This window comes from Clarias gariepinus, chromosome 1, assembly GCF_024256425.1.
Source record: "Clarias gariepinus isolate MV-2021 ecotype Netherlands chromosome 1, CGAR_prim_01v2, whole genome shotgun sequence".
Taxonomy (NCBI): Eukaryota; Metazoa; Chordata; class Actinopteri; order Siluriformes; family Clariidae; genus Clarias; species Clarias gariepinus.
Window position 1 is genome coordinate 4,476,839 of NC_071100.1, and position 26,427 is coordinate 4,503,265.

A 26,427-nucleotide genomic window follows, 5' to 3' on the forward strand; every position below is an offset into this window, starting at 1 on the left:
CGAAGGGATTAGCAGATGCCATGTGGTAAATGCCAGAGCAACTTACATTTGTCTCATTTACAAAGCTAAGAAATTGAGGGTTAAGGGCCTTGACTAAGGGTCCAGCAGACAGCTTGACAGTCCTGGGATTTTAACTCACCATTTCATGAAAATTCAAAGGGTTAGAACAGTCCTGAAACAGTTGTGTGGCTATAAGAAAACCCTATTTTATTAAAACTCATAAAAAAAAGAGAGTATAAAGATTGGACTTTATGGTAAAAAGTCTGATTAAGCCATGTTAAGGCAGTTCCAAAGAGATAGGTATGTTCCATGCACCCATCCTGCTTAGCCAAGTGTAATGAGCTGGGTTTGCTTCAGTTGCTGAGGTTTACGCTATGTGGCAATATAATGAAGTTAGCTGATGACCTGAAATAACTAAATGGCCAGGTTACCACATGAATACTTTTTCTTTCCTCATGGCATGGGTCGATCCCATTACTCAAAATGTGAAAAATAATAATAATAATTTGGAGAGAAATAATTTTCAATCATAAATTGTACACCAGATTATGCACCATAATCAAAGCCTATGGCATACTGAATGGCATATTACAGTGTGCAACTCTGTTTTTTTTTTTTTTTGCCCAGGAAGTGTATATGTTATAAACAGTATATACAAACTAATTAGAGAAAAAAAAGGAAAATGAAACTCCTTAGTATCAGACTAAATATATTACTGGCTGGCTATTACAGTACTGCATTATTTGTCAATAAACTAAATACTACAGGTCTAAAAATAATGTGACAGCAAGCAAAAAGGTGAGAGACGAACTGATTGCTTTGAAAACCACAAATTTATCCCGCTATCTCTCACCATCAACACGTTACATGTGCCACAGCCAATTTTAGATGTTATTTCATAGCCAATTTAATTCAGGTCATGTTTTAATCTAAACAAGCAGTTACATATGTTTCCTTTAAGAAAGGGAAAAAAAAATCAGATGCATCTCTTTGCACATGTACAGTACAACTCATACAGAAGACATGCATAGCCCATACAAAACACAACATATTTACAACAGTAGTTGTCCCAGTTTATACTGTTTAAGCACAAAATAAATGCCAAAATGTACTCATGCTGACTTGTGAACCTAAAGTGTGCAGTGTGGAAGCTTGTGTCTGTCAACAGAGTTCTTCTTATAGAAGCAGTCTTAGTTGAAAAGAGGATATGACAAAGCAGTATCGTAGAGGTTATTTCCATATTGACAACAACCCAGAATTTGAACCACCACATTCAATTTTAACCTCAGGAGTGCCCGGGACTTTTTCCCTAGTATGTAGGGACTTTTTTTCCTAGTATGCAGTGGATGAATCTATAATGAAACATATTTAGACCAACACAATACAATTAAGTCTACCTTTATTTCCAACACCTTAACAAGTATTTTCCTCCCCTACTCCGAAGTTATTTATGTTCTCTACTGTTTCTGCCACTTAAGTTTTATTTTTTTTTCCATGCTGTCATTACATTGACCTTAGACTCTGAGTAAGCTAACTAACCACTGCACCTTTGTGTGTTTCTCACTTTTTCACACCTGCTGTCTGTGGCTTCAACCCCTGTAAACTGATCTATTCTTCTGACAAGGGTGGTGGCTTGTTGACACTCTTATCAAAGTGTGTCAAAGTTATCAACTGCATCTTTAAACCCTACCATGAACAAATACTGTAATACAACTAAAATGTAAATACTATTAAAGAAATGTAGATTACTAAAAGCTTGTGGGGTGACAATGTCCTGAATAAAATTGGTTGTGGTAAACTAGGAAGTCACAAAACTTGATCCTACCACATTGACCTTTGTAAGATTAATGAAGTGTCATGGTGGCACTGAACTACAGCCCCTAGCCACTTTATGTCATTTGTTATTGTCACTTTGTTCTAATTTTTGTTCGTCCCCAGTTATTTTATCTGTCAAAATCGTATTGTCTTATAATGCTTGCTATTTTTGCTAAGTTATGCATTTTTCTGCTTGTCTTTGTTTAGCGTCTGTTGCTTTAGCTGTTGTATTTGTGGATTACTAATATTCAGGAATTAGCTCCTATTAATGTTCATAGACCAAGTCCCTGTTTAATTTGATTGTGTATATTGGCATCATGTTAATTAAATAGACGGCTTCTTGCATTCTCATCCCCAGTGATTTCTGACAAGCCCCAGACATAATGATAGGTTTTAGACATTTTTGTTTAGAATATTTTCTAGCCATTTTATACCACACATTTAAGTGAACCTATCGTTCAAAAATTCTCTTTTTAAACTAATTAATAATTAATTAATAATGATTTATATATATATATATATATATATATATATATATATATATATATATATATATAAAGTTTAAAGAGATACAGTTTCAAAAAGGTTTTTAAAAAAATAGCAATAAGCAGGCTAATTCAGCTCTTCAGCTCTTAGTTGTGTTTAATGTCATTGTTAAATACTGATCTTACATATATCTTCTGCTTGTTTTTTTTGTTTTTTTGTTTGTTTGTTTTGTTTGGTGGGAAAGCCTGAAAAACGGGTGCGAAATAATTGATTTCGCACACGTTGATTTTGTCCACAAAATGGTTTTGGTTCTTTTGTTCTAATTTTCTGAAAGGGAAAGTTCATTTAAAGCTACCAAGACTGAAACAGAGCATTTGGAAAAGGAGTGAAGCAGAAACAAAACCAAACAGCCAGACTGCAGGATGTGAGCTGTATTACTTTTGGATAATTAAGAGACACATTTTAGAGTAATTTATTAAGAGATATTCAAATATGTGCCCTAGGAAGTTATGCAAGTAGAAGAATCAAATATCATTGATTCTAACTGGTCAGTGTTTCACTGATCAGACTCTCAACATTTACATCCTTATTCAAAACAAATTACTGAAGTGCTTTTTTAGTTTTTAAACATTTTAAATGTGGTTATCCTTGTTGGTAAAGTTTCAATTAAAATATTTTTGCAACATTTACAACAATCAGCCATACCATTAAATCATTAACATTATAATCACCTAGGATTTTATCTTCCTCTTGTGCCAGCAGGACAGAAATTGCCCCCTAGGGCATGACTCAGGGCGTCTGGTGGTCTGCTATGGTGTCTGGCATGAGAACATTGGGTGCAATGGGTTGTGGAGTACGTCTCTGTCTATCAGACTCATTTGCATGGGTATGCAATCAGATTAGGATCTGGAAAATTAGGAGACTGGGTCAGCAACCAGTGAGGAATGTGGTACACTTGGTGTTCTGATACCTCTCTAATGGCCATTGAATTGTTTTTGACACTTTTTTCTGCATTTTTGTGATTGGACAGGGTGGGCTAGCCCCGGTCCTCTGGTTCTCTGGGCCTTTGGGTGCCCATGATTTTTTCATCAGTTTACTGGTGTATAATCAGTGTTAATATGGTAATGTTTTGTGCTGATCAGTATATTTTAGTGCTTTGTAACACAATGTTAATTTCCTAACACATGAAAGTCTTTATGACAGAGATGTATTTTTTCAATTTCTTCAGGTATTTTGTTTGTTTGTTTTTTAAATGTTAAGGGAGTGAAAAAATTAAACGGAATAAAAAGTAATGCTGACAAAGGATCAACTTTTACGATGTAGCAAACCCCAAAACCAACATGTTTTGTGAATATTAAATGTATGAATAGATAAAAAATTGCATGTATTTTTTTTATAAATAAAAGTATGTAATTATGGAAACCACTGTCCTACAAGAGCAATACTATGTAATTTTACATTAATATTTACTATTTTAGAAAAAAACTTGGGGGTAACAGTAACTCAACTGGTCATGCCACCCCATGTATTTTTTTTTTGTTGTTGTTGTTGTTGTTGCAATGTCTCTATGTACTCTATGTTCACTGAATAGTTGTGTTACATTTGCCGTTATACTAGTAAACTTTGTTAAGATCTTATAAAGCTAAATTAGTAAATTACAGACATTTGATCATCCCATTGTAAATCTTCTCATGGCTCAGCCTGTAACTTCCCCTTTTTTTTTACTACTGAAGTTTGTCTTTACTGTAATGTAAATTGCAAAGGGGTTGGGGGACTTTTTAAACACGGCGTCAACTAACAACGACACAGACCTGCAATGTTTCCTCTCAGCGTTTGTGAAACTTTTTTTTTTTTCTTTTTCACAATAAGGTGCTGAATGTGAGCTGGTTCTCATCAAACCACTTCCCCACCCCCTACTCTTGACCACAAAGAGGACTGCAAAAGGCTGCAACAAGCAAATCTTGCACTTCAGCCTCCTCTTTCTCTCCTATTTAAATGGCAGATGTCACGTTTTTTTCACAAGTTGCTGCAGATATTCTACCTACATTTTTTTTTAAATAAAATATTTTTTTCCTAAATAGCTTTAACATACTTTCCAGAACCCTATATTTTCTAAATATCTAAAATAAAATTTTTAACCATTTTACTCAACTGTACATACCGCAAACTTAAAACTCAGATCCGCAAAAACATCAAGTGGCACACAGAAGCAAACAAAAACAGAGAAACGAGATCTACTAAAGACTAGTTTAAAAATATGAAGAAAAGAATTATCCATGACTTGCGAAGAAGGGTAAATATAGATGAAATAAAAGTTATGCATTCACAATATTAAAAGCAGACACCATTACTCAGAGAAACCTATATTTACATGCATTATACATTTATGTACAGTACATAGTATGTTTGACGGTTAAAGGCCTTGCTCAAAGCAGCACTGAGGATTTAACATATGCCCTTAAATACCCTAGTCCAAACATATACCCCTGAGCTATGAGTACTGATCAAACACAAAAAAAAAAAATACTGCAAGTAGGAAAAAAATCAAGTTTTTATAATGTAATTTACCATATAAAAATGTAAAATAAAAATATACTAAATGCACACATATAAATGCAATCCATTCAAATGAATGAAATATGCAGTGAAGTAAAACATTGGTATGTTTAAATAAGGAAATGTGTAGACAAAGAAAACTAACAAACAAAAAACTCTTGTCTGTTTCTGAGTGGAGGGCTACACAAACTGATCACACATGATGCCATTGCTCGTAAGGCAGTAGGGGAAATACGTGATGTCTCTGTTGTGAATTTTTGTAGGTAAATAGTTTTGCTTGCTGTGATATTGTTCATCTAATCAAACTCCTTAGCTGCCTAGTTTTTAGCAGATTTTGTTCAATTGCAGGATAATGAGTCTGTTTACTGTCAGGTCTGTAGTCATATCCAAACCTGAAACAAATACTGAAGTGAATACTATTATCTATCTTTCCTTTAAAAAACAAATAGCAGAAACTGACTTGTTCCCCGGGCTAAAGGTACAGACCATAGCAGCAATCATGATGTGGCTTACATTTGGTTAGACCTTGACTGAATTTCATTTGATGAAATGATAGTGGCCAGATTTATATCACTTCAACCACCCCTCAATCATACATTTTGTTTTCTACAGCCAGGGTTTTAGTCCATGTATTTTAAAAGGTATACAAGTCTGATTCTGTTCATACAGATGTCTCCACAGCCATTAGGCTTTTATACAGGGGCATGGGAATATGGACTGGGACTTCACATCACAGGGCTAGCAGCATAACTCTTTCATCTGTTAGCTTCATGGTCTGTTCAGTACTTTCTGTATTGCATATTATGCCATTTTGCATAGACTCTGTCAGTGTCACTTTCATCTAACAGAGTTCTATTATAATTACTACATTTTTTGCTCAAATGCACATATTTGCACTGTTGTCACTTGTCAAAAATACAATTGCACATCAAGGTTGCACTACATTTCACTTATTAGTATTATGTATTTTGTTTGTTTTTGATAACTTGTGACACATACTTTATTTATATTCTAATTATATATATTGTAGCTTTTTGTTCTTAGCATCTAATTTGTCTAATCACATCTACAAACCTATTATATATCTACAAATACAGAAATAAAGCCAAAGGAGTTCACCAAAGAGGTTTTGATTGGTAGGAGAACCATTTTTGTTTGTGCCTTAAGAGCTGTGTAATACTGACAGTTCAAGCAGTGATGACTCAAACTCAGAAATATATTACAGTAAGTGGTAGTGCTTTTTGAATGAGTGCAAAATGTAGACTATGCTTTAGTAATAAGATCTGTGTGGAGGGTTTTGCTCAAACAGAGCAATCAATCTATAACATAAGTAAAAACACATAAGAAAGCTTTTAAATGTGGCATTGTATTTAGACATTGTTAGAAACTTTGATATACTATGAGAGGCATTCAAGTCAAACCTGGTGGATGCTTTATTGTGCAGAATAACATAATACAGTTAAGAAAGTAAAAACACCCTTTATTTCTGTATTTAATCACCTGCTACACTAATGCACTTATCCCAGGACTTCACTAGTGCTCAGATAAAATCACTCTCAGTACGTCAGGGCCATATTCATATTGCTTGCTTCATATCTGAAACGCAGGCCTTTCACCAACATCTGAAATGGCCCAAACATGTGGAAATGTCACCATGATCACCATTTACAAACATATGGCCTTCTTAAAAAAATATTTGCACCATCAAATGTTTTATTGTGGCTAAGTGACACATCCCAGTACTGTGCTTGAAGTCTTCTGTAAATATCAATTGGTTTTATGCCTTCATTCACCAGAAATTGCATTGCATGTCCTGGTTTGACATAAACAACGCTTGTAGAGTGTGTTAATAGTAGCATGTGCTTCAATGCTGCACTATTGTCAAATCTCCTGTAAAACAAAATAAAATCAACAGCTTTGTGGTATGATAATAATAATGATTTAAAAAAAACTGCTGTGGTGTGGATAAATTGCATTCTGAATGTATTGTCTCTGTGTGATTGTATTTTAATGTTACATTGTGTCATTTTATGTAAAGTTTAAAATGAGAGCAAATTAGTTGCTATAGATTTATATATTGCACAGATGACATTTATTTATATGTGTGTTTATCATGGTTTTATAAGTTTGGCTTCAAAGTGTTAAACACCATTCTGTTCTTTTTTTGCCTTGGTGAAAACCACAGATGATTTTGCTTTTTTTTTCCTCTCTCAGTGAAGGTGGAACATTTTGTCACCGCCATAACTCCCCTTGCCCCTAACCACAGTCTCCCCCTTCTCTCAGGTTATATAAACTCAAGTGTGCGTTGATATATGCATTTTATACCAATATCTTTTTCATCAGCATCATCACCAGCATCAGCAGCCATGATGTCGCGTTATGTTCTCCTGGTTCTGCTGGTTCTCACTTGCCTTGAGCACTTTGCAGTGCCCCAGAGTAAGTTTTTTTTTTTTTTTTTGCTTTATATATATATATATATATATATATATATATATATATATATATATATATATGAATGTATTGCTTTGGGTGATATTTTGTGATTATCACTTGCATATGCAGGTTTAAGTATTTATTGACATAATAACATAATTCTATAAACGTAATATATATCACTCTCCGTTTTTTTAAACATCTAGTGATAAACCTTTAGTTCGATGTAAATAACATTATGCTTATATTCACATAATAAATAGTTAAGTAGATTAAATATTTACTCTATGACACAGGGTCTATATTTTCCTCATTATTGTTATTATTTTTAACACAACCAGTGACAAAGCTGTATAGGAATTAATACTTTTTCCACAATTTAAGATTTACTGCCTTAAAGTAGCTCTTTTATTCATTTTTATTTATTATTAACTTTAGATGTAATTTAAAAAACTTGTCCTTTTATTTCTTTTTAAATTGCTTGTTTGCCCTTTTTTGTCTATGTAGCATCATCTGGAATATTTTAGTAATTTTGTATTTATTTATGTAAGTTAAAATTTCTTAACTACTGTACATTCTATTTTTTTACCGTCTACTACTATTTGTGTAACCTGTAGCTGCTAGCTGCTGTAATTAAAAAAATATATATATTACAGGATCAATAAAGTATATCTATCTATCTATCTATCTATCTATCTATCTATCTATCTATCTATCTATTTATTAATTTGAATATATATTAAGATTGATTGATTTTTCTTTAAACAGGTGCAAAAGGACCAGAGGACTGTTGCTTCAAGTTCTTTAAGAAACCAATCCCTATAAAGCTCATTAAAACCTACGAAAATACCAGCAATGACTGTCCTAAAAGTGGGATCATGTAAGCATTTTAAAATTGTCACTTGAAAGTATAAAACAACTTATTTTTAATGATTCTCAAAAAAAAAGTAAAATAATCGACACTCATTTTGGTCATTATTGTGGCTTAACATTAACTTTAATGATCTTTTTTTTTTTTTTTTTCAGTTTTACCACTCAGAACTCCAGCCGTGTATGCGTAGACCCTGGTTTTAAGTGGGTGCAGCGGGCCGTTGATTTACTTGACCAGCGCCAGTATGAAACCTCAACCTAAACTCAGCCATGATGTTAACTCATTAACCAGATTTTTTTCAATCTACATGAAGTGATTTAATGGGATAAAGCTTGTCATTATACATAATCTTTTGGTAAAATAAGTGTCCTATTATATAAGTCAGAAACATTCCTTTATTCTTTTGTTAACATTTATCATTTATTATTGCATTTTTTAAATGCAAATAAAGCTATATTAAACAATAAATGGTGGAATTCATTTTACTTAAATATACACCTACATTATCAGTAACTGCTGATGATTATGATTATTTCACCCATAAAAGATGAGATTTAAAACAAATAATAAATTGTTCATAAAGGAACATAGCCTTTGCTAAATAGATAGTAATTGTCATGTACATATGCATATGGAATCAGTCTCATTAACACATTGGGGAATAAATACCTGTCTTTGGACACGGATCCCCAGCCATAAAGTTACAGTAGTTTGTGTACTCTCTTTGCTGATCCCAATCATAAATTAGATAGGGATGTTTTTGTCAGAAAGGAAATTTGTGTCATATATGTGGATCAAATTAACTGCTTAGGTGGTTTAAAATCTTGCCTCCAGTCCATGTGAAATTCAAATTCAAATTCAAATTTTATTTGTCACATACACAATCATACACAGTACGATATGCAGTGAAATGCTTATACAACTGCTTGTGACCTTAAAATAAAAGACTATAAATAGGAAATAAATATAAAAAAGAAAACATAAGGTAAATTTAACTAAAAAAGAACAAAATAAAATATAAAATTAAAATTAAAGAACTGTACAGTACAAAAATACACAATATAAGAAAATATATGAAGAAATATAGAACAATAAGAGTATTGTGTGGTGTACTGATTGAGAGACCGTATCGCCTGCGAGAAGAAGCTCCTCCTTAGTCTCCCTGTGTTGGTCTTCAGGGAGTGGAATCGCTTTCCTTACCTCAACAAAGAGAACAGTCCATTGCTGGGGTGGCTGAGGTCCTTCACAATCTTCCTGGCCTTGGTCCAGCACCGCTTGCTGTGGATCGAGTGAAGGTCAGGGAGCTCGGTGCGGATGGTGCACTCAGCTGATCGCGCCACCCTCTTAGAGCTCGTCTGTTCTGCATGGTGCTGTTCCTGAAACCAGGTTGAGATGTTTTCTATCAGGATGCTCTCTATGGTGCAGGAGTAAAAGTTTCTAAGCACCTTGTAGGGCAGTCTGAAGTCTCTCAAGCGTCTGAGGTGATAGAAATGCTGTCAGATCCCTTTTCACCATGGTGTTGATGTGACAGGACCATGACAGGTCCTGCGTGATGTAAACACCGAGGTATTTGAAGCTGTCCACTCTCTCCACTGGGCTCTCGTTGATGACAAGGGTCTGGTAGTTCCTCTTCTGCTTAGTGCTGAAGTCCACTATCAACTCCTTTGTCATTTCTCCAGATTCCTAATTTTCTTCAGGTAGGCTGTCTCGTTGTTGTCAGAGATCAGGCCCACCACAACGGTGTCGTCAGCAAACTGATGGTGGTGGAGGAGCTGGTAGTGGCCACACAGTCATATGTGTACAAAAAGTACAGCATAGAGCTCAGAACACAACCCTGGGGGGCTGCAGTGCTGAAAGCGATGGATGCTCAGACATGTCCGCTCATCTTTACTGCCTGTGGTCTGCCAGTTAGAAAATTAAAGATCCACTGGCACAGAGATGAGCTAAGTCCTAGGTGATCGAGCTTGTTGGTGAGTGTGGAGGGAATTATGATATTAAATGCCGAGCTTTAGTCGATAAAGAGCATTTTAACATAATTCCCCCTTCTAGTGTCCAATTGAGTAAGTGATGTGTGGAGGAGGTGAGAGATGGCATCATCAGTAGAACGATTTGAACGGCTAGCAAATTGTAGTGGGTCAAGTGTGTCTGGTAGAGAAGAAATGATAAAGTCCTTGACTAGCCGCTCAAAGCACTTGATCACTACTGAGTTGAGGGCTACAGGTCGATAGTCATTAAGAGAAGCAGGATGAGGTTTCTTTGGGACAGGAATAATGATGGACTCGTTGAAGCATGTGGGGATCACCGACAGAGATATGGAGAGGTTAAATATCTCTGTGAACACAGGTGCTAGCTGGTCTGCACAGGAATAAGACCGGAGTGCTGTCTGGTCTTGCTGCTTTCCTTGTGTTCCCTCACTTGAAGGCTGTCCTCACGTCATGCTCGGAGATGATTAACAGGTTTCTGGTGCTGGCAGTGTCTTCCTGTCTGCAGTTTGCTTGGAGTTTGCATGTCTTCTCCACTCTTTGTGTACTGCCTCTGAATAATCTTTTTTTGTTTTTTCTTCCACAATGTTGGATGTTTGGTGTTTCGAAACTGCTGTAGTAAAGTGTATGATTGAGTCTGTGAGCGTATGAGCTTAGCACCCTGGCCTTGAGACTTTCCCTGTCATAGGTTCCAAGCCCTCTGTGACAGTACACTGGATAAGCAGTATAGAAAATAAGAGGATGAATATATATATATATATATATATATATATATATATATATATATAATGGCTGTACAAATATGAAAAACATGGGCAATGTACAGTATATGAAAAATATGGAGAAATATGCAATGTTCTAATGTTAAATGTTGGGTGTGAGCAAAAGTGCAGAGTGCAAAAAAGGGATGTTTTTAGTCCTGTGGGGTGGTTTGGTTGGGAGACCGTGTCGCCTGCGGTACGAAACTTTTCAGTTTCTCTGTGTTGGCCTCCAGGGAGTGGAATCGCTTTCCTGACCACAGCAGAAAAAAACTGTCCATTGTTGGAGTGGCTGAGGCCCTGGCCTTGGTTCGGACCACTTGCTGTAGATTAAGTGCTGGTCAAAAGCTTTGTGCGGATGGTGTGCTCGGCTGATCTTACCACCCTCAGAAGAGCTTGTCTGTCCTGCATGGTGCTGTACCTGAACCAGGGCGTGATGCTTCCCACCTGGTAAATGTAAATGTAAATGGATGCTTGCTATGGTGCAAGAGTAAAAGTACCTTAACACCCTGGATGGCAGTCTGAAGTCTCTCAAGCATCTAACGTGGTAGCGACGCTGCCGGCCCATTGACGGGATGTACCATGACAGGTCCTGCGCGATGTGGACACCAAGGTATCTGAAGCTGTCCACTCTCTCCACTGGGTTCTTGTTAATGAGGGGAGTCTGGCAGTTTTTCTCCTGCTTTGTACTGAAGTCCACTATCAACTCATTTTAAAATTTAGAAGAAGATTGGTCCTCTGGCACCAGTTCTCCAGATTCCTCCTTGTTTCGTCATTGTCAAAGATCAGGTCCACCACGATAGTGTCCTCAGCAAACTTGATGATGGTGGTGGTACAGCAGGTGGGGGGCTGCAGTGCTGAGAGTGAGGGAGGCTGGGACATGTCTGCCCATCCTTACTGCCTGTGGTCTGCCAGTCAATTCAATGTAATGCAATTAAATTTTATTTGTATAGCAATAAAAATGATTATTTAAGTATTTAAGAATGTGAATGTCTATGCACGGGTGTCTGCTTGTTAGTGCATGCAGGTGAAGCGATTTTCCAGTACTTCCCACGGTACATCCATCAGCGTCTGACTTGATCTTCCTTCCTTCCTTCCTGAAGGTTGGCACCACTTCTGCTGGGAGTCTGGCGTGCCATGATCATATAGTGGTTAGTACTCTGCATTGTGGCTGCAGCAACCCTGGTTCGAATCCGGGCTTTGCACCTATCGCCTGACTGCAAGGCTGTTACCCTCTGGCCCGTGTTTGCTGAAAAAGCACATGTATGTAGAATGTCACTAGGTTAGACTCCTGGCTGGCTCGGCTTGCTTTTACCCTGGTCCAAAATTGTGCTTGTGCCACCCAATCCAGCAGCTGAATTTCCGCTGGGGTATGGGCTCCCTTCATGGATCACGGACTCAAAGAGTCTATGTGTGTGATGAGGCTCGCGTGGCTCTCTTTGATTATGTGCAATGTTCTTGTCATAGCCACTTGTTGACCACAACAGAACTCAGATTCTTACCAGCGCGACTTAAAACGTTGGCAGCTGCTCACCTAGAGAATTCCGATGTTCTGCCTAAGGGACGCAACCCTCCCGGGGTGGCGTTTGCCATCCCTGCCCGTCCCATATGGTCTAGCGGTCAGAATTCCTGGTTTTCACCTAGGTGGGCCGGGTTTGATTTGGGAACGTTGCTTTGTCAGCTCTCCCTAGCTAAAATTAGCCTGGCTTTCGCGGCTCATTCATTTATCAAATTCCCTTTATGCAGAAGCAGGTAGGCGACTGGCACAGTGGGCTTCCTCAGGGCGAGTGATACGCTGACATGCCTTTCCTAAGAACTGAAACATTTATCAGGCTATATTTTTTCGGTTTTCCCACACAGCAACTTGCCGGTCCCAAAGAGGAGATGTTTTCGGGCAAATGCTCAAAGCTAGCAAAATGTTCACCAAACCTCTTATTTAGCAACAGACAGACAGCCAGCATGTGATGAATTCCCTAACAGAATCTGAAAATGCTTTCCGTAACCGTTGCCATTAGCACGATTCATTGGCCAGGAGTCCGTTCTTAGTATGTCGCGTGACACATCCAAGGTGAATTAACACATCTAAGATGAGAACATTGTGCTAATTACGATCTGGATAATTTGGTTTTTCGAGCACACTGTTGTTGATGATTAGTATAGCTGGATTAAGTTGTCCAGGATTATTGTGCATTCATGCGTTGGTTTAAAAGGCGATACGCATCGACAGTAGAAACACTGATTACAATTACATGACAAACCCAAATCCAAGATGGCGGCGTGGCAGTAGCACTCATCGGCCGCTCCGGAGCCAAAATGGTGCTACGTTGTTGCTACGCGCTGTGTGTAGCGCGTTTATTTTACTCTGTGTATAGATACCGTCATGACTGGTGTTCGTACATACAACAGCCAGACACTTTTTTACCTAAATAACCCGGGTAACGACATCCTCGATGAGCTGCGGGAAAAGCTACGCGACCTCGGCTTGCTGCGTGAACCAGGCCTCAAAGCCTCGGCGTTGCCTGATGCCGGCTCCCTCCCAGATGCGCTGAACAACTTCTACACTCGGTTTGACAGGCAGAACAACGTGGAGGCAAGGAAAACCACTCCTCCTCTGAACGACCAGGTGCTGTGTCTCACTACAGCTTATGTGAGGAAAACTCTACGCAGAGTCAACCCACAGAAAGCTGCTGAACCAGACAACATCCCAGGCAGAGCGCTCAGAGAATGTGCTGAACAGCTGGCAGATGTTCTTACCGACATCTTCAACATCTCTCTGAGCAGCGCCATCGTTCCCACGTGCTTCAAGGCCACCACCATCGTCCCCATGCCCAAGAAGTCTAATGTGTCCTGTCTCAATGACTACCGTCCCGTTGCACTTACACCCACCATCATGAAGTGCTTTGAGCGGCTCGTCATGAGACACATCAAGACCCTGCTGCCCTACTCAATGGACCCACTGCAATTTGCTTACTGTCCTAACCGCTCAACGGATGAAACCATCTCCACTACACTCCATCTTGCCCTCACACACTTGGACAAGAAGGACACATACGTTTGAATGCTGTACATAGATTTCAGCTTAGCATTCAACACTATCATCCCCCAACAACTGATCGGGAAGCTGAGCCTGTTGGGCCTGAACACCTCCCTCTGCAACGGGATCCTGGACTTTCTGACCAGAAGGCCTCTGTCAGTACGGATCGGGAACTGCACCTCCAGCACCACCACACTGAGCACTGGGGCCCCACAAGTCTGTGTGCTCAGTCCCCTGCTGTTCACACTGCTGAGTCAAGACTGTGTAGCAACACACAGTTCTAATCACATCATTAAGTTCGCTGATGACACAACTGTGGTGGGTCTCATTAGCAAGAACGACAAGTCAGCATACAGAGAGGAAGTGCAGAGGCTAACGGACTGGTGTAACGACAACAACCTGTCTCTGAATGTTGACAAGACAAAGAAGATGGTAGTTGACTTCAGGAGGACACGTGGTGACTATTCTCTGCTAAGCATCAACGGCTCCTCTGTGGAGAGCGTCAAAGACACCAAATTCCTGGGTGTCCACCTGGAGAAGGACCTCAGATGGTCCCTCAACACCAGCTCCCTACACAAGAAAGCCCAACAGCGTCTCTTCTTTCTGAGAAGACTGTGGAAGGCCCAGCTTCCACCACCGATCCTGACCACCTTTTATAGAAGGACTATTGAGAGCATCCTGAGCGGGTGCATCACTGTCTGGTTTGGGAACTGTGCCATATCGGACCGCAAGACCCTACACCGGATAGTGAGGACAGCAGAGAAGATCATCGGGGTCTCTCTCCCCTCTATTGAAGACACCTACACCACATACTGCATCCGCAAAGCCACCAGCCTTGTGGCTGATCGAACACCCCTTTCACACACACTTCACACTCCTGCCATCTGGAAAAAGGTACCGAAGCATTTGGGCACACACATCCAGACTGTACAACAGCTTTTTTCCACAAGCCATCCGTCTTCTCAACAAAAAGGGACTGGACTGATAAAACACACACACACACACACACACACACACACACACACATACACACACACACACACACAAACATTATCACTCAGCTTAACTTAACTACCTCAAAACATTAAGACTGGACTGACTAATCAACACAAGCGCAGACACACTGACCTACACTACCAAACTATCATACACACCAATCTGTAAATGCTTCACTGTTTATCTCTTTTGCACAATATTTATTACTTTTTGCACTAATTCCTCAATTCTTGCTGCTGTGTTAAGGAATGTTTACTGTTCCTCCACTACCTCAACACCATATTTTATGTTCTGTAATGTCGTGGTTGTCGCACTGTCACTTTGTTGTTGCTCCTTTGCACATTTGCACGTGCACTTTATGTTGTCTGTAAAACCTGTAGATAGTCTCACTTAGCTAGTTTAGTTTTTCTGTTAATTTATGTTGTAAATTTATGTAGCATGTAGCACCTTGATCCTGGAGGAACGTTGTTTAGTTTCACTGTGTATAACTGTAAATGGTTGAAGTAACAATAAAGCCTACTTGAACTTAACTTGAAACTCCTAAAAAATAAATGTGTTACAAAATAAACATCATACAAGAATTTGTATTAATGGTCTTGACGGCTGTCTCATGCCTATCCTTTATTATAATAGTAATATCATAGTTGATAATAAACTTATGAATTTATGTTCTTTTTTTTAGGGGGGGAGGGGTTTCCAATTTTCTCCCTAATTTAGTTGTGGCCAATTCCTCCCCGTCACTAGGGGACTCCCACATTAAGGCTACTACTACCACTCAGTCGGGAGGGCGAAGACTATCCCGTGTTTTCTCCGAACCGCGTGACGTCAGCCGACCGCATTTTTTAGAACTGCTTGCTCACGCACCTTAGTGGCGGAGTAACACACTCTGAGAAAAGCGCTAGCTGCTCTTTCCGCTTGCTCAAAGACGCCCCTGATTGGCTGTAGAGCCGTGATTAATGTGGGAGTGCAAGTACCTCTCATCCCTCCCCCCTGAGAGCCAATCAGCTCTCTCTGTGCCTCCGGCTGTAAAAGGAAAACTGCATCACCCGGGGTTCTAACCAGCAATCTCCAGATAATAGGGTGAGCGCTTTACCACTGCACCACTTGGAGGCCCCAAATTTATGTTCTAATATAATTTATGTTCTTGATAGCGATTATTTGGGGGGGGGCAATCTATGGCAGAGGGGCGCATCAATCCAAACAATCCAAGATCAGGACAAATCCACAACAATCAAATCCAGCTAACTGAGTTAGCAACGTACGAAGAACAGACCCCAGATGGCGATGAGAAGAAAATTCAAACAATTTTGTATTGTTTACTAAAGGTTGTATTGCAGTTTGTTTGTCAGCCGAGACGACCCCATCTGTGGCTTTTTCGTTCCCTCTGTGTGTGTGGACGTGAATTCCAGAGGGGATTTTTACTTCATTCCTTTTCATTATTTTTCCTTCTTAATGAGGGAAACCAAGAAGACATATTAGAGAAATCAATTAGCTCATCTTATAAATATAGAGTATTCATGGATTGTAATATTTGGGTCATCTGTCCCACAAAGGACGAAGCATGTTGCAAGTGATTGTGCGAATTTTGGTGGACTTTTGCATGTAATTAGGACCAGTGCCCAGTTGGGAGTGTTGCAAATGCATTGAGGACTACATGGAAATTGTAGTTTTCCCAGTGCACGCAAGCGAATCAATTTGCCAGTACTTCCAGCAGCGTCTGACTTCTCGCTGAAAGGACTGAGCCACTTTTACCAGGAGTCTGGTGCGCCGTGATCGTGTAGTGGTTAGTACTCTGCGTTGTGGCCGCAGCAACCCCGGTTCAAATCCGGGTCACGGCAGTTGGTTGTGCAACTATCGCCTGACTGCAAATCCTTTTTACTCTGGCCCGTGTTTGCTGAGAAGGCACATGTATGTAGAATGTCACTTGGAGGCTGCGCCCGTGGCACAATGGATAACATGTCGGACTACAAAACAGAAAATAATAGCTTTGACTCCTGGCTGGCTCAGTATGCTTTTAGCCCGGTCCAAAATTGTCCTCGTGTGACCCTGCAGTTATCACCTTCGCCTCACATGCGAAAGGTCCCCGGTTTGAAACCGGGCAGAAACATGCTGAGGTTTTCGGCCTTTCCCTCTATGGACCTCCTGTTCTCGTCACTGCACAATCACCTGCTATAGCAACAGCCAGGTAGTTAGAATGTGATTGGAATATAAATAGCCATTTACACCTTTAGAAACCTTGGAAGACAGTATTCTCTGCAAATATGAGCTCATCTCAGATCAATCAACATTTAGACATGGTTGCTAATTGAAGAAAAGACATTCAATACCCTGTTGGGTACACTGGTGTCTGCATGTTACACCCAAATCTGGCGCAGGATAATAATTTCTGGACTCTCCGTCCTGTTGTTTCGTGGGCTGTCTGTCATGGGACTTTTACATCACGCACACCTGAACATTCTACTTAAAAGGGCATGTGTTGGCTAGGAATCAAACCCAGGTCAACTGCTTGAAAGGTAGCTATGCTCACCACTATACCGCCAACGCCACAGGTCAGGTATCTGCACAAATGAGCCCATGTTTAGCTGTGATCTTTATTGTGCCCTAAATGCAAGGCAACTCCGAATTAACGTTTTCTTATTAGTCTTCATGTGGATTAAATGCTTTGTGTGGGAGCGCTGTTTACCGCGTGTGCAGATGACTGGCCAACTCACCTGAGGTGGTGTCTGTAGTGTAGTGGTTGTCACATTTGCCTAACATGCAAAAGGTCAATGGTTTGAAACCAGGCAGAAACATTTCTTTTGACCTGTCCTCTAATAGCCATCTCACCGTCATAAATAAATAATAATAATAATAATAATAGATTTTATTTGTAGGCGCCTTTTTTGACACCCAAGGAACACCTTACACACCATAAAAAATAATAAATAAATAAAAAAAAATAATAATAATAATAATAATAAAGGACAATATACAAGCAATGCAGTGTTAAAAGTACAGTATGTCTGCCTGAAGAGATTTGTTTTTAAACGAGCTTTGAAAACAGAAATAGAGTTACTATTACGGATATCAAGAGGTAGTAGATTCCACAGGTAAGGGGCAGCGTAGCTAAAAGCTCGAGATCCCATGGTTGCCAAACGCATACGAGGAAGAACCAGATTTAGAGACGATGATGATCTTAGGTTTCTAGAAGGAGTATAAGTTAGGAGAAGATCTGTTAAATATGACGGATCCAGGTTATGTAATGCCTTATAAACAAAAAACAGAATTTTATAATGTATGCGCTGTTGGACAAGAAGTCAGTGTAACTGTTGAAGAACAGGTCCATTGTAGGAGTTCTAGTTAGTATTCTAGCAGCTGAGTTCTGTACTAACTGTAACTTATGCAGGTGTTTGAGGAGAAGACCAAAAAAAAGAGCATTGCAATAGTCTATGCGTGTGGTGACAAGAGCGTGTACCAAAATAGAAGCACTCCTTATTGAAAGGGGCCGGATGGAGACAGTTAATGTTTCGGATGTGGTAGTAGGCTGTCCTAGTAATTTTATTAATGTGGTCAAGCAGCCGATTTGGGAGAGAGCGGATCTCATCGCCAACGTTCCTGTTTCCCGCACCCCAGGTGGCAGCGAGCGGCCCAACAACCTGAGGTTTCTGTAGTATAGTGGTTATCACAATCGCCTCGGACACGAAAGGTCCCCGGTTCGAAACCAGGCAGAAACCTGCTGGGTTCTTTGGCCTTTGCCTCTATGGACCTCCTGTTTTCATCACTGCACTATCACTAGATTTTTTATTATTTGCTAGAAATGTACTGGATGATGTAGAAGATGCATTTGCGCACCTCCTCAGTTTCACCCTCTTCTTCTTCCTTTTATGCTTGACCGCCCATCAGCTTGGAGTTTCCAGTGACACGTCTAGGACAGCAGATGTGCTCAACTTCATTGAGCAGTGCAAAAACTATCTGGAGATCAGACCACTGCCCAGCCCAGAGCTGTTGGGAACCCTCAGCACAGTTCTATGAGGACCCTCTCTGAGCTAGTGGAAAGCAGAGAAAGGCAAGTTGAAGGACTGGGAGTCTTTTAAACAGGCATTCATGGCTGTATTCTTACCTGATGATTACTTGACAGAAGATGAAGACAAAACTTGAATAACATCAACCCAAGAGTGGCAGGATATCTAAGTGGAACTGTGAACACCATTGAACAGCTGGTGAAGATACGGTCCATGGTGGAGAAAGACTGCAAGGGCACCAAGGAATACTGGCAGAAGGTGGGGTCTCAGCACAGTAAGGAGAAGAGCCCTAAGAAAGCAAGTAAGTGGGCTCTTTCGAAACACGTAGCGGGACTCTCCATCGCACAACCCCTTGCAGCTCCATCTCTGCTCCTGGTTCCAATTACTGTGCAGGAAAAGAAATCAAATGCTGTGGTGGATACAGGAAGCTCCTACACGCTTATTAGGAAACATCTATAGCGGCAGCTCGGTGAACAGGAGGTCAAGTGTGACGTTCCTTCTCCCCAGAAGTTTGTAATGGCTTATGGGAAAATACATCAAGCTTAAACACAAAGCCTGAGTCATTACAACTGGCACGGGACCGAATGTAAGTTGAACACGTACATCATGAGCAACTCTCACCTGGCTTTCCCTCTGATCACGGGGCTGGACTTCTTAAGAGCCACGGGAGCCATCTTGGAAATTGCTCGGGGAAGATACGGGATGAAAACAAAAGATGGTGTCATCTATCATCCTTTTATAGCTCCCCAACAATACCCTTTTCCTTTTACTGCTGTCAGGAACCGCACTAACCTCCTCGCTACAACTAACATGTATCTCACCTTACCTATAACATATGATCTTCTACTACACAATGATGGAACCACGGAAAGCATGACAACCCCGCACCACCTCCAGCATCCTAGGCAAGACAATCAACTTATCAGACGACACCCCATTCAGATCAAGAGCATATAGAGTTTCTTTAAAGAAACAAATCATAGAAGATCAAGTCGACCAAATGCTGAAGGACCACATCATTGAACCTTTTTGTTCGCCATGGTTCTCCCCTGTTGTATTAGTACCAAAACCAATGGGCCTTATCGTTTTTGCGTGGATTTTAGAATACTGAACAGTAAAACCAAACCAGATGCTTATCCGATGCCTTTAATACATGACATCATCGAATCCTTGGAAGGCGCCTCCTGGTTCACCACATTGGATCTGCAATCCGGTTACTGGCAGGTGGAGATGGAGAAAGAGAGCCTTGAAAAAAACACCTTCATCACCACCAAAGGCCTCTTTCAGTTCAGGTCCATGCCCTACGGACTTAGAAATGCAGCCGCCACGTTCCAAAGACTGATGGAGAAGATTTTGGCAGACCTACGAGAAAAAAGTTGTTTTGTTCACAATGATGACATCATTATTTACTCCCAATCACTGGAGCAGCATGTAGAACATCTTAATGCAGTGTTTTCGAGACTCACCCAAGCCAACTTCTCCCTCAATATGAAGAAGTGTCATTTCTTCAAGAGACAGCTAAAGTATTTGGGTCACGTCATCTCTGAAGAAGGTGTGCAGCTAGACTCGGAGTAGACAAAGGCGGTGGCAGAATATCCTCACCCACAAGTCATAAAATCTCTCCAACGTTTCCTGGGTCTCGCTGGTTGGTACCACAAATTTATTCCACATTTTGCTGATATAACCGCTCCATTAAATAATTTAAAAAGAAAAGGAGTGAAATGGGAATGGACAGAAAACTGCCAGAACAGCATAGATGCCATAAAGCAAGCCCTTCAGAACCCACCTGTACCAGTAAAACCTGACCTAAACCTGCCATTCCAACTACATACGGACACCAACGAAGTGGGCCTAGGAGCTATCCTCACCCAAACTTCAGCGGAAGGAGAATGAGCAGTAGCTTACGCCTCTAGAGTGTTAAGAGGAGCAGAGCTAAATTACTCCACTTTAGGAAGGAGTGTTTAGCTGTTGTATGGGCAGTAGAAAAGTGGAGGCACTAACTAGAAGGCAGGGCTTTTGAGGTCTTTACCGACGATGGCGCCCTGTCATGGGCCTTCAACTGCCTGAAAACCAGCTCTCGCCTCACCTGGTGGACGTTAAGACTACAGCAAGTCCTCTTTACTTTTTATCATAGAAAGGGCTGTCTAAATCTGGGTCTGGATGCCCTATCCCGAGGGCCCCTGCCACTCGGGATAGGGCAATGGTTAAAAGTGGGCACAGCCCCATGTCTAGCCATCACGACCACTAAATGTTCCTCTGAACTACCCAGCGACCTGTTTGAGATAACCCAAGCCCACCAGAAGGACCTTACGGTCATCAAGCTGCTCTCTAAGGACCAGCCAAGAAGAGCACAAGATCAGAGGATCTCCTTTGAACACCTCCAAGGGGTGTTTTATTGCCGGGTACCAGTAAGACACAGAGAAAATTTTCAAACCTGACAGAACGAGTTAACAGAACTCTGAAGACAATGATACAGTAGAATCGTACGTTGGGGACCATCACCAAAACTGGGACCAATGGTTACCAGAGCTCTGATTCGCCACCAACACAGCCCAACAGAAAACAAACCGGCAAAACGCCTGCAATGCTCACACTTGGCCGACAACTAAAAGGACCACTCGAAAGGCTCATCAATAACCCACCAACACAGCATATTCTCTACTGGACAGACAAAGAACTATCACGGAAAAGGTGAGACAAAGAGTAAAAAACCATAAAGCCAAACAAGCCAGATTCTACAATGCCTGGAGGAAAGATGCGCATTTTCAGCCAGGAGACCTGCTTTGGATTAAGCCTCACCCACTCTCCTCCGCAGCAAAGAGATTTTCAGCAAAGCTAGCGCCCAAGTGGAAGGGACCAGCAGAAATACAGAAAATAACAGATTAATTACACAGTGTCTTGGGGCAATCCACAAAAACTGATGTAGTGAATGTGGTAATTTAAAGAGCTTTTACGGACGTTCTCCTCAGACGCTGAAGGCTTGGGGGGGGATCTATGTAGTGCGGCCACATAAAGGGTCATTTTAAATAGCAGGGTGATAATTAAGGAACTAATGATGCTCACCTGCGCAAGGTAATGTGCCCGATATGGTTTTAGTTTTCCCATAGACAGTGCTTGGTCCGGGTTAAGCTCTCGCGAACATGCGCGATCGCAGCACGAGGGAACCCGAAAGCAGAGTCGGGTCACGTGTTCTGGCATAAAGCCGGAACCAGCAAAGGACTCGGGACGGAGAGATGATGTACACAGCGCTGTTGATAGAGAGAGAGAGTTTGTTTGCTGCATCCGAAGGATTACTTTTCCCTGGCTGGATTAATCTTTGTGGACACTTACAATTCACCTTTTGTTCCGTTTCTCGTGCTCCCAGATTCAACATCTTTACCGGTGAGGCCGAGCCATCTCTCCCGTACACCATTTCATTCACAACAATAACACAGACTCTGGACTTTTATACATTCTCATGTTCTCATCATTGCACAATCACCCGGTAGAAACAGCGCTCGTTTCTTCATTCCGGCAAAAAGTCAGCTTTAACACCAGCGCGTTTGACGCCGAAAACACACCTGCCACAAACTACGTCTGCCGCTGTCTCGGACAGCAGCCTGTCTTGCATGCTCTCTGCTTTTTAAGTTACTTTCCTCTTTCTTTCTGTTTTTTCTTTTATATATTTATTGTTTTCTACTTAGTTTATAATTCTTGAACAGTTAAGTTTTATCGGTTCGGACACGCAATTCTTTAAAAACAAAATCTCCTCTACAATGACCGCAATGCCACGCTGCCCCTTTGTCTACAGCCAGGACCAGCTGCTCCAACAGCACAGCCGCGCCGTCGTTTAGCACGACATCCCCGCGGAGATCAAGAGGAGCTACCGTGGCTGCAGAGCAGGAAAAGCACTATGACTGAAGAAAAAAAAAAATTGTCCTGCTCTCCCATCAGTAGTGAAGCATCAAGCAATATGTGGACTGCAAAACCAGAGACAATAAAACATTGGACCTGTTCTATGCCAATGTTACGGAGGCATAAAACACAACCTTGTCCAACTCCAGCCCCTTTACAAACCTGTCATCCAGAGACTGCCCGCAGTCACAAAGACTGTTACAAGAAAAAAAAAAAAAAAAAAAAAAAACTGTTACAAGATGGACAAGGGAGACAGGGGAGACTTTGCAGGGATGCTTTGAGGCAATTAACTGGGACTCTTAAATTCTAACTTGGTTAGAAAACCAAACTAACTTGGTTCTCTGTAATTCTCATGGACACAATATTGACTATCTGACATGCTGTGTTACAGATTATATCAACTTCTGTGTGGACCCAGTGGTTCCCAAAAAAAACATTCACTGCTTCCCCAACAATAAACCTTGGGTAACCAAACACATTAAAGCAACACTAAACAAGAAAAAGAGAGCTTTCAGAAGCTGTAACAAAGAACAGCTGAGACTAGTGCAGAAAGTGCTCAAAGACAAGATTGCAGAGGGAAAAGAGTCCTACAGAAGGAAGCTGGAAAGCAAACTTCAGGAGAACAATACCAGGGAGGTGTGGAATCGAATGCGGGCCATTACTGGCCTGAGACAGAAGAGAGTTGTTGTGATGGATAGAGATGTTGAACGTGCAAACAACCTAAATTTGCTCTTCAATAGGTTCAAACTGGTTCCTTTCCCCAAAAAAATCAACCCATCGACCCCCAGTGACTTAAGGCCAGTGGCTCACACATCATGAAGACACTGGAGAGACTCATCCTGAAACACCTGCGTCTGCTGGTTGAGCCTTGGCTGGACCCCCTACAGTTTGCATATCGACCCCGTATCGATGTGGAGGACGCCACCATCTATCTGCTGGACCAGTCAGGTCATGTTTTTCGACTTCTCTAGTGCTTTTAACACGATCAGACCAGCACTGCTGAAGAATAAGCTCACGGAAATGCATGTGGACGACCCACTGGTAGCTTGGATTACGGACTATTTAACAAATCGACCACATTATGTCCGGCTGAAGAGCTACTGCTCTGATCACATCCTGAGCAGTATGGGTGCGCCACAAGGGATCGTCCTATCACCCATCCTCTTCACCCTCTACACGTCTGATTTCAGGTACAAGTCTCAATCATGTCACCTTCAGAAATTCTCTGATGATTCAGCCATTGTGAGCTGTATCAGGGATGGACAGGAGAAGGAATACAGGAGTGTGGTGGACAGCTTTGTTAAGGGGTGTGAGCTAAACCATTTACAGCTTAACATCACAAAGACAAAGGAATTGGTTGTGGACTTTAGGAGGCAAGCTTCGTTGATGTGGAGGTAGTTGAGGACTACAGGTACCTGGAGGTACACATTGACTGTAAACTGGACTGGTCTAACAACACCAATGCTGTTTTCAGAAAGGGCAGAGTTGACTTTTCCTACTGAGGCGGCTCAGGTCTTTCAACGTATGTAGGAAATGCTGACCATGTTTTATCACTCCATGGTAGAGAGTGTTGTGTTCTTCGCTGCTGTGTGCTGGGGCAGTGGGGTGAAGACAGCTGATGCAAACAGGTTGAACAAGCTGATTACAAAGGTATCATGGACAACCCCTCTCACCCCATGCCTCCATAATGGGCCATTAAAGCACACGCAGCAAAAGACTCATCACCTCTAAATGCAGAACTGACCGTCACAGGAAATCCTTCCTACCTGTGGCAATAAGACTGTTTAACTCTTCACTGCTCTGTAGGTGATTTCTCAGAATTAATAATAATATTAATACTAATGTTACTTTGTCCTCAGTCAAATCATGCAATATTACACATATGTTTTACTGTACTTACTGTATTTTATTTTTTTCTTGTTCCTTGGCTGCATTGAGGATGTTTGTTACAAAAGAATTTCACTCGGGATAAATAAAGTTTCTCTTATCTTATCTTATCTCCATCCTGTTGTTTTGTGGGCTGTCTGTCATGGGACTCTTGCATTGCGCACACCTGAACATCAATTTAAAAGGGCATGCATTGGCCAGCAATTGAACCCAGGTCAACCTGCGTGGTGGCCGAGGACTTTTTAGCAGAACGGATGTAATATATTTTAGGCCGCTGGTGGCCACTGTGTGGCTCGCTGGCGTCGTTCTGTGCGCTGATTGGTTGAGCCAGAAAGTGAGACAGACAGACGTCGTGGATGCTACACAGACATGCTAACCAATCGGTAAGGGGATTTTCTTTTTATTAAAAACTTATACAAGACACGAACAGATAAATAGACTTTATATCAGCTCCTTCTAAAAAGTATTCCTCGTTGTCGCTACAGTATAAACCTTTTTGTTTTGTTTTTTGAAGATTTTATCATGTGCGAGCCAGAAACTGAGACAGATGGTGTGTACTACTAATCGGTAAGGAGATTTTTTTTTTTTATTATTATTAAACTTATACAGGACACAAACAGATAAATTGACTTTATTTAATTTCTTTCCAAAGAGTTCTCCTCCTTGTCACTATAAATCTTTTTTTTACAGAGTTTATCATGCAAGGCAGAAATTGAGACACTGTGTACGTGACACTGTGTGTACTGCTAATCTGTTAGCATCTTTTTTTATTTTATTTTTTTATTAAACTTATAAAGGAGACGAACAGATAAATTTACTTCATTTCATCTTTTTCTAAAGAGTTCCCCTCGTTGTCTCTATAAACATTTTTATCGTGTGCCTTCATCATTCACTTACTGTGTGCTTGTGTTCACGTCTAAATATACTGTGTTTTCGGGTTGCATTTTAATCCCCTATGTGAAATAATTTCTTCTTTGTCTTTCGGCTGTCCCCTTTCAGGGGTCGCCACAGCGAATCATCTGCCTCCATCTAAGCCTATCCTTTGCATCCTCTTCTCTCACACCAACTAACTTCATGTCCTCTCTCACTGCATCCATAAATCTCCTCTTTGGTCTTCCTCTAGACCTCCTGCCTGGCAGTTCCAACCTCAGCATCCTTCTACCGATATATCCACCATCTCTCCTCTGAACATGTCCAAACCACCTCAATCTGGCCTCTTCGACTTTATCTCCAAAACATCTAACATGGGTTGTCCCTCTAATAAACTCATTCTTGGTCCTATCCATCCTTGTCACTCCCAAGGAGAACCTTAACATCTTCAGCTCTGCTACCTCCAACTCTGTGTGATTCACATCATTGATTTGGCAAACGTTTTACGTCGGATGCCCTTCCTGACACAACCCTCTGCATTTATCCATACTTGGAACTGGCACAAGAAGACACTGGATTGCGTGGTTGCAATTCCCTATGTGAAATAACATGAGAGTTTATTTATTTATTTATTTATTTTTCATTTAAATATTAAAGAAAATACAGGATACAACCGCTAAATTTGTTTCTGTTACATTTACCTCTACTGTTCTATTCCATAAAGAATGTTATTACCCAATAAGTACCATGCTATTCACCAAAGTATTGTATATTATCCAATACTCACACAACACAACAGGTAAACCATAAGGTGGTACATGTACTATATCGGCGAATAAGTATC

The 26,427-nt window shown here is 40.8% G+C and overlaps 1 protein-coding gene and 1 non-coding gene across 2 annotated transcripts; both read left to right on the forward strand.

The window, feature by feature from the left end:
- Positions 1-7,139: 7,139 nt before the first annotated feature.
- Positions 7,140-8,629, forward strand: LOC128529028 (regakine-1-like). The gene is made up of 3 exons (XM_053502331.1): positions 7,140-7,293; positions 8,059-8,170; positions 8,317-8,629. The coding sequence occupies exons 1-3, from the start codon at positions 7,170-7,172 to the stop codon at positions 8,420-8,422; spliced, it is 342 nt and encodes a 113-aa protein (XP_053358306.1). The 5' UTR covers positions 7,140-7,169; the 3' UTR covers positions 8,423-8,629.
- An 8,068-nt stretch (positions 8,630-16,697) lies between these two features.
- Positions 16,698-16,769, forward strand: trnah-gug (transfer RNA histidin (anticodon GUG)). The gene has a single exon. It is a non-coding gene; the product is annotated as a tRNA-His (tRNA).
- Positions 16,770-26,427: the final 9,658 nt, after the last annotated feature.

Excerpts from the sequence above, each read along its gene's own strand:
- LOC128529028 (XM_053502331.1), top strand. The coding sequence starts at position 7,170 with ATGCATTTTATACCAATATCTTTTTCATCAGCATCATCACCAGCATCA. Across the intron at positions 7,294-8,058 it reads GCACTTTGCAGTGCCCCAGA|GTGCAAAAGGACCAGAGGAC; the intron begins GTAAGTTTTTTT and ends TTCTTTAAACAG. Across the intron at positions 8,171-8,316 it reads TGTCCTAAAAGTGGGATCAT|TTTTACCACTCAGAACTCCA; the intron begins GTAAGCATTTTA and ends TTTTTTTTTCAG.